Source organism: Danio rerio, chromosome 8, assembly GCF_052040795.2.
Source record: "Danio rerio strain M-AB ecotype USA chromosome 8, GRCz13ab, whole genome shotgun sequence".
NCBI classification, from domain to species: domain Eukaryota; kingdom Metazoa; phylum Chordata; class Actinopteri; order Cypriniformes; family Danionidae; genus Danio; species Danio rerio.
In genome coordinates this window covers 32,844,229-32,856,217 of record NC_141028.1, presented here as the reverse complement: position 1 = coordinate 32,856,217, position 11,989 = coordinate 32,844,229, and the positions used below count along the sequence as shown (strand labels likewise).

Here is an 11,989-nt window from a genome sequence, read left to right as displayed (position 1 = left end):
TTTAAAAAGAAAAATAAATTCAAAGGGGGGCTAATAATTTTGACTTCAACTATATCTAAGCACAATATTTGCTAAGTATTACTCTTTTAAAGAGAACAAATGTAGTCAAAGGCTGGTGAACCTGTCTGAAAGGCGCTTTTGATCAACTAGATTATTATGAATTTGTTTGGTATTTTCCTTTTATATATTTTTTCTCTCCGGAAAATAAATGTGTATATTACATACTAAATGTGGTCAACCATTTGGTAGAGCAGGCAATTAAAGAGTTAAGGAGTTCATGTCACAATGAGAGATTCATTAAATCATTCATTTAGATTAATTGTTTAAAAAAAAAAAGCGAATTAATTTAGAAACAAGACAAGCGATAGCCTTTATGAATGGATAACTGAATAACAGACTCAAATGATCTGTTAAAAAATAGATTCATTAAGAGTCAAGGCACAGCATTGTTGCTCTAAGACACAATTTTCAGATTTGTTTAAAATATTTTTCTTTGCTAAAATGTTACGCACTAAATATTAACTTGTTTAACTATTTTATATTTTATTTATGACATGTAATAAATATAATTAACACAACCTCATATAAACATTACTATGTTTTCTTTACTATCAATTTGTCACCATTATTTAGTTTAGTTAGCTACAGTTTAGTTTGCTATTAGCAGTAGGGTGTCACAACAACAATTTTTAGCATTTTCTAGCATATTTGCAGTACATTGTGATAATAAACCAGGGCTGGGCCAATAAACAATATTATATCGAATTGTGATAAAAATTTAAGTCAATAACAATGATAATCTCTGGACTTTTTTACTCTATATTTATCTAAGAGCCAATCACACAGCAGAAATGTGCAACAATGGGAATCTAGAAGTGTGTTGATATTAGAGATGTACTAAATTTTCAGCCATCAGAAATGTATCTGTCAAAATGATGTGTTGCCATTTAACAGACCCTCTAATTTTTCTGGCATCAGTCGTTGGATTACTGTTTTAAATTTGGAAGCATTAACAACTTTAATCAACATGTGTATCGTTATCGTTCAATATGGGAAATAATTATAGAGACTGCTTTTTTGCCATATGGCCCATCTCTACAATACAAGAGATACCATGCCTGATATTATTGTTATTAAGTCAGATCCATTCTGTTAACTCCATTCAATGTGCAATTGTAGCATCCGTAATAGTCCAAATAAAGTAAATATTATAATGTGAAATTATTTGTTTCCTTCATCATAGTAAATATGAATTTATCATGAACAATGTATAGTCTTATGTTGGGAAAAAGGAATGTATTTTTTATTATTTTTGTCTCTTTTCTTTTCATCAAACAATTATTTGTCATTTAAGGGTCATATATTAACTGAACTGTACTGTTGTGTGGGATGCTGTGCATGCTAATTAGCATTATTGCAGAAGTAGATAAATGCTGGTCAAAAGTAAACTCAGCTCTGCAGAAATAAAGGTGTTAAAAAAACACAGAAAGTCTTTTGCTTTTATTATTGTGCAGAAAATTCATAGAAAAAGAGGACTTATGTCTGGGGTGCAGCCAATGGAGGACTGGACAATGATAGAATTTCACTAAACTCCACCTGTTAATATCAGCTGCCTATATAAGTTAAAGTCAGAAAATGAAAACTGTTGCGCACCTCCTGAATGTAACGTTTGCATTTCATTGAGGATAACAGAATTCTGTGAATTGAATTATTCATTTGTATCTAATAAATGGTTAAGATTTTTGACATGAAGAAAAAACCTCTCCTGACCTTTTTTCTTGGACACGCATGGAATTGCAACACTTACTAAAAATGTTCATGACTGGTGATATACTTTAGTCACATTAAGTTACTTCAGAATCTCAAGACCTTCAGAGGTGTTTTCAGCATGTGAACATGTTTAAGTAGTGGTTCACAATAAGGAAACAATCCTATACCGTGTGCTATAAATAACCAGCGCTGGCTGATAATTAAGTGTTTCCAGGTTTTCACCTGCTTTCAGCTTACAGGATGGGAGTGGATGACAGAAATAATCCACCTCCATGATTAATAGGCTGCCGTACATCTGCATCAGGTCTGTGTGCACGTTGCTCATTCGCAAACGCTCGGACAACTAAACATGTACAAACTACAAGCTCACTGCGTCAGCCAGCCTCAATGAGCCTGTTGTGTTCAAGCTAATACTAAAATACCTAAAGCTCTTACCAGAGTGGACTTGATGCCCACACTTTCTGCTGCTTGGAAGGCCAGGGTGAAATTTCGTCTCTGAAAACAAATAGTTGTGAGATTAATGACAAAACCCAGATTAACCTAAAAACAATGTTCTTATAAGCTTGACAATTATTTGGTTTAATATTGATTTGTGCAATGTAGACATATGCTGATATTCAATAAGTCATTGTGATAATAAACAAACACAATATTGATATCATCGGCACATCAAAATACTGTGAATAATTATTTACTTAATCTAAAATAACTTTAATAATAAAAATAATAATAATAATAAATAAGTGTCTTTTAAAAATATTCAGACTGTTGAATTGACAGTGGTTGTTCATCACAACACCAAATGCTTGAAGACATTTTATTTTCAAACATTTATTTTACATTTTAAAATAATTCTGTGACTATTTATAGATCTTTTGTTAAAAAACTCTGTAAAGTAAGGCTCTATTTGTTAAAATCATTTCAGTTAACTAAAGTCAAAGTAATCATAGCTACAAAAGCATTTTTTTATGTCTTAGTTAATGCCTAATAACGCATTTAAAAATTCATAATAGTTTTATTTAATTGAGTTAATAACTAATACAATTGTTGCAATTTTTATTAACTTTAACATATAACATGGCTGTTGATTTTAATCCATTTTGTTTACTAATAAAATTTGATTATAAAATGGTAGCTATTTCCCTTCATCATTCCTTTGCAAATAAATTTGTTTACAACATTTAATTAGGGTCTTTTTACACTGAAGTCCAAAAGTTTTGTATGTTTTTTTCATATTCATATGCGAAAAAAATCATCACGTAAACAAACTTTGCACACAGTCCGATGCGTATTAATCTATTGTGAAAAAAGGCAAAGCATTTCAGATACCTTTTTCGGATGAAAATTTTGCATTCAGTTGGCAATAACCATGGAAAAATGGAAATTTTCATCTGGAATTTTAATAAATATTATTAAAAAATGAATTAGACCTCATGTTGTGTCAGTCATATTGACAGACTGCCTCCGAAACTTTCGTCCGTCATGAAAAAATTCGAACCAGGTTAAATTTTTTCCACTTTTCACATCTGAACAAGCACTTTAAGAGGTGTTTAAAGCGAAAAGTTAAATATAAAATGACATTTGAGCTATAGATAACTTTATGTCTAACAGTGCATAAAATAAAGACATATTGGTTATAGATATGATAAAAGAAAGCATGATCCGCTTTTGTGCTGTTGCTTCAACACATTAATGCAGCCACCATCTATTATAATAGCGCAGCTCTTTGAAAATGAGCTGAACTCTCCTTCCTCTCTAAGCTGTGTTGGATGAACACAATATGTAGCTCTACTTTAGAGAAGAGAAAGGAGAACAACGCCTGATCTGACTCTGAAATGTTTAATGTTTTTTCATAATGGACTAATTAATACCCATCAGACTCAGTGTACAAGGTTTGTTTAAGTGACAAATTTTTCACATATGAATACGTAAAAAACACGTTAATTTCAGAATTTGGAATTTCGGAATTTTGTACCTTTTTTTTGAACGTACAATTTTTAAACCTGTTAAAATAATACATTTAGATTAGGTCTGTATGGTGATGATAACCTATATTATAATAAAGCATCAGCAATTAAATTGTTAATATTATTAATAATACTGGCAGCCTAGTTCAATGATATTGAACCATTTTAAGGTGTGTTTTAGATGTTCTATTTTATCTCTATTTTAGGGAAATTCCTGCACAAATAATTATGGGGGCCCGAAGTGTCTATCAGTTCTACCGTTAGAAATCCTTCATTCCGAAGCGGCCAGTTTTGAGCACTTAAGTTTGGAAGGTCACTTCAATATGGCTGCCGTGTTTGTTTTCACAAGGAAGTGCCCTTAAGAGTGTGATATATCCCGTTGGAATGCACTGTAACTGAATTCTTCTTCTAATATTTAGTCATACTTGCCTTGTCTTGACTGTTGAGCTCTTGGTAGGGAATGTGAGCAGGCAGGTACGTGTGAAGGACAGCACAGAAGGCAAGTCCATCATTCCAGCTGCTGCTGAAGTTAGTAATGTCAATGTTCTGCAAAACAAATGATAACAAAAAAAAACAGACTGTAGGATCATAAAATAAAGCTGTGATGCATTTAAAAGTAGGTTAGAGAGTTTGAACCTGATTCAGTTAAAGTTGTACAATTAATGCAATTCAATGTGCCACATTCAGTAAACCACTACCTCACACTGCAGCATTTTCTCATCTTCCTGTGGTGTAAAATGTGTAAAGCAGATTTCCTGTTCATTGAAGTTCTCCAACAACCTTATCTGAGCTCCAAGAGCAAAATAACATGGTTTAGATCTATTTCAATGGCTTGAAGTTCAATTTTCTGTGGCAGAAGAGCAGACAGAATCCTCTTATACTGTTGGATCTACTGCTGAAGCATTGGGAACATCGGTTCTTATTCCTTCAGAGAAATTTAAAGCGTTTGTTCACTGCAAAGTGAAAATTCTGTCATTCCAATCATAAGGCTTTTTTCCTCTCCAATGAAAGCCTTTTCACCCAAAACATTGGCGCTTCAAAACAATCATAAAATTATGCAAAAAATGATTTAATCCAAGTCTTCTGAAGAGACATTATCAGCTTGTATGATAGACAGACTTGATTTAGGTTTGTCTTTACATCCATACAATAGATTGAAGAGTGAACATAATCAGAATTTTAAACATACTTTCTTAACGTGTAAGAACAAAACTCACTGGTTCCTGCTGAAGCTCAAACATGCTATGAAACATGCAAGAATGAACCAGAGCCTCCGTGACCAAACCTGATGTTGTAAACCATGCTTGTGAGTGTTTATATACACGAAAGCCGAATTAAAATCTGTCCATTACATGAAGCAGTCATAACTCTACAGGATTTAAATTCATAAAGATCTCTTTGCAAACATTTTGGACTATCAGAGTGTTAGTAAATTCATTCATTTTCTGAAGATGAACACTATTTTAGGTTTGGAGCAAAATGAGAAGAAATTTTTGTAATTTCAACAATAATAATATGTGTAAAATCTGTATCGCAGAGAAGTGTGATAAAAGTATTTTTATAAACTTTATGTGTCTAGCATTTGAATGTTACATGCATAATCGATCTATATTTGATCCATCACATTGAGCCTTACCACAAAACGAAAGTGAGGCTGCGGTGGGAAGAAACATTGCAACATCATGCTGTGGACTACAAACCTCCAGCTGTTGCAGTGATTTCAAAGTGCAGATATGGTGTAAACATCACTTTAATATCATTCAGTTAAGTTTAATTTAACAATAAAAAGCATGTTAGGCATCAAACAAATTCATAATCTCTTTAAGAGTAATACGCTTAAAGTGTCCTCGTGGCTTCAGTTCATTGCACCAGGTAAGCTTATTTAACCCAGTAAGCGATAAAACAATGCAGTCCTCTGTAGCACACCCTCGTGTTTTCTGTAAAAGTGTAGTTTCCATAGTATTCACCAGTGCTCGACATAAATGATTGTGAAAGAGCCATGACGCTCACCAGTTCACTGCTCTTCACAGCAAACACAGATTTAACATGCTAAAACATGTGTTTTGGAAAGGAAACGTTAGCTAACTAGTGCCGTTTCCCTTCACTTAGCTGAAAATGAGATCTGTTATTCCTTTTTATTTTCACCATCCATTCAGAACAGGTCTTCTGTTCACTTGTAAAGTGGTGAGATGATAAATTTGTGCCACTTTCCCTTCTCTGATAAGGTGTATAGCCAGGTACACATCAATATGGTAGAGTGAACACCGTTCCCATGTGTCTCCAGGCAATACTTCGGGGTTTCTTCCCATCACAGCCTTGCTTTCACTTTTAAAATGGTACAGTAGCTGCATGAATCAGTCTATTGGCTACAGCGGACACAAAGATGACCCTTTAGTGCCTCAGCACAGAGAGTAAATATTAATGGTGTAAGTAGAGTCAAGTGATTAAAACAACAACACTGAGTCAGAATCAGAATGTCTGCAGAGGTTTTCAGTTATTCATTATATTTTAGAGTCTAATGTTTGCAATTGACAATTTTAGTCAGATTTAAATGCAACTCAATCTGAAAAATATCCATTAATAGTGTTTTTAGTGTGATCATTGTAAATAAATGATAAAAAAAGCTAATTTCTCTTTATCGCAAGAAATATTGCTATCAAAGAATTTTTATTTTGTGAACTAACCCTTTAAAGGGGTGGTCCAGAATGTTATTTTTAAGGCTTGGTTGTGTTAATAAGATGCAAAGCAATGTGTGCTCATGTTTAACTTGAAGGAAATCGTGTTATTTTTTCATAAATCTCACTTTGATTATACACAGCTACTCAGCTAACATGAAAACGACTGTCATATTTCCTAGTTCCTCTAAAAGGCCCACCCTCAAGTGACTCTGATTGGTCATCATCATAATATGCTGTGATACGCCGATCGGCTTCACGTCACGCCCTGACAAGCACGCGCGTTTTGTGTAAACAGTCAGTCAGTCAGTCAGTCAGTCAACACGTGTCTGTAACGAGTGAAAATGGGATGCGGCTCCTTTAACTGTTTCTGTGCCTTTTAGTGTGTTTATGCGTGTATACGATGAAGTATTTGTAACACGAGAAGCGCATGTGCGCGGGAGAGATTTTTATTGTTCTTTTTCTCTCATGCTCGGATTAAGTTATTTTCTGTGGTGACAGAATAAAGCACAAGATGTGAGATGAGACCTTTGTGAGCCTGGATTGATTTGTTTTTGATGTTACACTCCAGTTGGGAAATCATTGCTGTATTTTTTTTAAATCAATGCGTTACAGGACGTCTTTCATGCATATGCGGAATATGCCTGTGTAAGTAACATGAATCGTTCACATATCTTTTGCGACTTTATTGTCCGAGTTGTAAAACGCATAGCATAGCTGCCTATAGAGAGAAATTCTGCCGTCTCACACAGAGAGACGCAGGTGCTGGCCAAGAGTGCGTGTATGTGTATGTGTGTGTGTGCGTTTACAGCCGTTTGATAAATATGGATTTGTAACGTTAGCTAAGTCGTTAGCGGTTACCATAATTTCCCGTTGTTTACATCTTTGCTACAACACACCGTTAAAGTTAGACACTGTACATGTCATGATCAATTTTAACAAATAAAAACACTTACAGGTCATGACTCAGAGTTCACAGCGTCTCCTTGCTCCATCTTTGAGGAGATTTTAACTGAATCCAGCACTGAACTGGGAGAGATTCTGGAAGCTGTGTTTTGTCAAATCATGCTTGCTATGTATTTTATAGTTCTCTGGAACATAATTAATATTGAACTGTAAGCACTTCTGTGTTTGGGTCGTGTCATTTGGAAGCCCAACAACAGAAACAGAACAGCTCTGTGGAAACAGCAGGATGGCATTTCTCTCTCTGCAGTAACGTTACAGCGCCTCTGGCCACGGCCTTTACCTGCGCAGTGTGGGATGCGCAATAACGAACTTTTGTGATCTCACAGGGGGCGGAAGTATTTTTTGTAGTCCCCAAAATTCGTTAATTGTAGGCGTTGCTAAGCTAACTCTGTACAAATCAAGGTCTCCCTTTGCATTAAACTTTGAATATTTTACATTCAGAGATGCTGTTTATGTTCACACAGCTACATTACACATCAACTGAAGTTTAAAATATAATATCGTAGTGGACCACCCCTTTAATGAACAACCAGTGATGCATATCAGAGTAAGTGAAACCTTATTTTACAAGATCAGCCAGTCTTTATTCCATGAGTGCATCTTCACGATTTTTCTCTAGGTTTGAGTAGGGAGCGTTAAGAGGAATTAGTGACGTATTTTGTTTCTATATTATTGTACAGGTTATGTATATAACCACAGAAGCACGATGATGTTTTTCTTTTAATTCTTGATAACCATTGGTTTCATCAGCTGTGGTGTCGGCTATCAGTTTCACGTGTGAAGGTTTGGTGTTTAACAGTGACTACCACAACCAGATAAAACTCATGTTTACTCTAGTTTTCTAAAATACGTGCTAACAAATTAAGTAACAGTAAAGTTAAGCTTGTGGAAGTGGAAAACAAAGACAGATGACCTTTAAAAGCAAAAAAAAAAATAAATAAATCTATTGACAAACCAATAAAACAATATAGAAGACTTTATGTTGCATAAAGAAAACGTAGTCATTTACATAAAAAAAATGCCCTGATGATGTAAATTGACAGAGTTTGTTTTCAGAAGTGCTGCTGATGAGCCTGTTTTGCGTCAAGTGCCATTTAAAATGCCTGAGAAATCCAGCGCACTTCCTGGTGAGGATCTTGATAAACAGTGACTATGACAACCACACACGCTTTAGTGGAAGAGAAAGACCTTGGCTGGAAGTAGGAAAGAGCATTTCACTAAAATCTGGGAAAAACAGGGATATATATACAGTAGTGTGGCATGGGGAATTATTTTATCTATTATTTTGAACAAAGATCCCATATTAGAGTTGCCAAGGATAACATTTCAACAACAGTGGAACGACAAAACACCTTTATTACCTAAGCAAAATTTGCTATTTCATTAGAAATAATGTATTTCATTTAGAAAATATGCAAAATAATTGTTTACTTTATTCAACCTTTTATTCTGTATTTTATTTATTTTAATTTTTAATTTATTTATTCATTTTTTTTATTAAATGTATTTGCCTTTTTTCCTGATAATTAAGTAATCATTATTTCAGTGGTTCTCAGTTCCTGTCCTTACACCACACTGTTCTCTGATACCCAGCATGATAGATGAAAGATGAGATGCATCAACTGTGTTCAGAAATAAAGGGTCCAGACCGTATTCACTACTTCCTGCTAACCCAAGGGTTCCTAAATTTTTCAGTCTGCGGCCTCTTAAAATAACTCACGACCCTTAATATTCCCTGAGGTGGCTATAAATTCATAAAGTTTGCACACAACGGAGCACACATAAGTCTATTCCTTGTTTAAATTTTGGAGAACGCCACTCAGAGAATATCCTCCATGTGCAACTGTGGCCTGTATTTATTTTTGATGTACACGAGTGCCGTAAAGGTGTCAGAAAGTTTTACCTTGTGCTATAAAATGTGCTGCATCTGACGCTATTGCTGTGTCTTTAATACAATGTAATCACCACAGGGGTCACAAAAATAAATAAATAAATATATATAATACAATATAATAAATTATAATTTAATATAATTACCTACCTGATAACCCTCAGTCTTCTTCTGACACCACCTCAACAGTGCATTTCTTTTGGAACCACCATACTCTCGAGCCAAAGCTGACAAAGGGTCTTTTCGCTCCTCTCTACATGCATAAAACAAAATAAAAAATATGACTTTAGACTTTTAGAATTCATGCTATTATTTAAACTACTGAATATTCATATTAATTATGAATATTACATTTCAACTTATGTCAGATTCATATCAACAAATATTTTGAAATTTTGAAGGTGCATGCAAACCTAAAATATGTGAAATATGCAAGAGATAGTTTGAGCTGTAGGGCAGGTTTTGTACCGAAGGCGGCTTCGTGCAGTGGGGTTGACGGAGGCTGTGGGAGAGGAAGAAGAGGACAGCGCGGCAGCAGAGCTCATGCTTATCAGAGAGGAAGCCGGACCTCCATCAGGAGTGCTGATATCCCGCTTCGGCTCCTCACTGCTTCTCCGAGATACTAACCAGCGGTCAGAGAAAACATCTCGTCAACTTTTTACTTGGTAAAAGTAGTGGAGGAATACAATTCTTCTTTATATTAAAGAGATAGATCACCATTTACTCATCTTTCACTTGTTCCAACCTTTCTTGTTTTGAATAATGTTGGGACAAAAACAGCCACTGACTTCCATAGTATTTTTTAGTTCCTACCATGTCAATGGCTTTTCCAACATACTTCAGAATATCTCGAAATTCATAAAAGTTTAGAACCACTTGAATGAGACTAAATGGTGAGAAAATGATTATTATGGGGTGAACTATTCATTTAATCTGAAACTGAAGTCACATGCAACAGTTACAGAATCTGACAACTCGGTATATTTGAATATGTACAATGCTGTAATTATTAGGCAGCACAATACCAACTTCAGTTTTTCCAGAGTTTAAAAAATCAATTATTTGGTAGAATAACCACAATTTTTAAATTTTAACAAATGATAAATAAAGAATAAATAAATAGATAACCAACAAACCAATTAACTAACTAACTAACTAACTAACTAACTAACTAACTAAATAAATAAATAAATAAATAAAATGGTTTTAAGGGACAATATTTATAGTGCAGTTTGGAAATTAGACTAGAAATGTATTAGACCTCTATAGAATAAAACAAATATTCACATTTTATTTAAAAAAAAAAAAAAAAGTAAATCCAGAAAAACTTTGAGTGAGAAATTTTCAAGTGGCTTCCTAAATCTTCATATTTGTATTTTAAATTTGTGTTTGCATTATTTCTAATTTTCCAGTATCATTACTAGTGTTCAATGCCACATGATCCTTCAGAGATCCTTCTAGTATGTTAAATTTCTTTTCAAAGTCAAGGTTTATTATAAATTGTGGTGTCTGCATTTGCTTTTAAGGGTCAAAGCTTCACCTGTGATGGTCTTTGATGTATCCATATTTGAGACTCTCTGAAGAGCTGAAGCTGGACGACTGTTGGCTGCTCTGAGTAGATGCTCAGCTAAAGACAGACAGACAAACAGAGAGAGAGAGAGAGAGAGAGAGAGAGAGAGAGAGAGAGAGAGAGAAAGAGAAAGAGAAAGAGAGAGAGAGAGAGAGAGAGAAAGATAGATGTTACGTCATAATCAGAATCTCATAATTGCTTATCAGTTCATCTGAGTGCTGAACAGAATGAACTGTGCAGTTTACAAACACGCTTGACAATAAAACTTTATGGCACATTAAATCAAAACAATCACAATCAATTTCAAGTATAATCAAATCAATCTGTAAAAAGGAAAGCATCATTGGGGACAAATGAAATCAATGCTGACAGTGGATTAGTCTCAATAGAGTGCCCATCTACTAATATTGGCAAAATGAGAAAAGAATGCTGTGAAAAATAACTTTATTCTGTAACATTTTGATCTTTTGCTCAAAATATTAATAAAATGTCTCTCATTAGGAGCAAACTATTGGAAACACAACATGGCTGTATCAAAAAATGAATATCTTTGTTAAAAACACATACCATAATTATTGGTATCAATAGAAATTCATATAAGCAAGCTCATTCCCACTGATATTTTTTTTTAAACATGCTTCTGTTATTATGAACAGGTTGTTCAACTATTTGTTACAATTATTATTAGTGTTATTGATATTATTAAATATTTACTACAATTGTTATGAGCTCCCGTTTCACATGGCTAAAAATATGAGGAAACAGGCCACAGTCACTCCGTCACTAGTTTTCCCATTTTAAGACAAATATCAAATTCCCTGACTTTCACTGACTTAGAAGCGGAATTTCTATGGTATCTCAAGAGCAGGAAAAATAGGCCTGCTGTTGTGCTTGTAGATTTATAATAAAACGTTAAAATATTAACAATGTTAAAATGGTTTTAGCTCAAATATAATTTTGCTTGACTGCAATAGCCACTATAAGAAAAAAAAAAACTATAGATAATGTTCCGGTATAGAAAATTTTGATTAATGGAAAAAAATCCCTGATATTCCATGACTTCCATGACAAAATAGTATAAAAATTCCCTGACTTTCAATGTGTGGAATAGACCTTTAAAAATCCATGATATTCCAGAAATAGTATGACC

At 34.0% G+C, this 11,989-nt stretch overlaps 1 protein-coding gene across 3 annotated transcripts in view; it reads right to left on the bottom strand.

The window, feature by feature from the left end:
• specc1la (sperm antigen with calponin homology and coiled-coil domains 1-like a) overlaps nt 1–11,989 on the bottom strand; it is a 63,710-nt gene that overhangs the window by 2,921 nt on the left and 48,800 nt on the right. For 2 of the 3 annotated variants that reach the window (XM_087263583.1, NM_001039816.1), the window contains 5 exon segments: nt 10,810–10,896; nt 9,738–9,891; nt 9,420–9,522; nt 4,167–4,283; nt 2,206–2,265 (listed from right to left, as the gene is read on the bottom strand). In XM_087263583.1, coding sequence (XP_087119709.1) covers nt 2,206–2,265; nt 4,167–4,283; nt 9,420–9,522; nt 9,738–9,891; nt 10,810–10,896 — 521 coding nt within the window. 3 annotated transcript variants of the gene reach the window in all.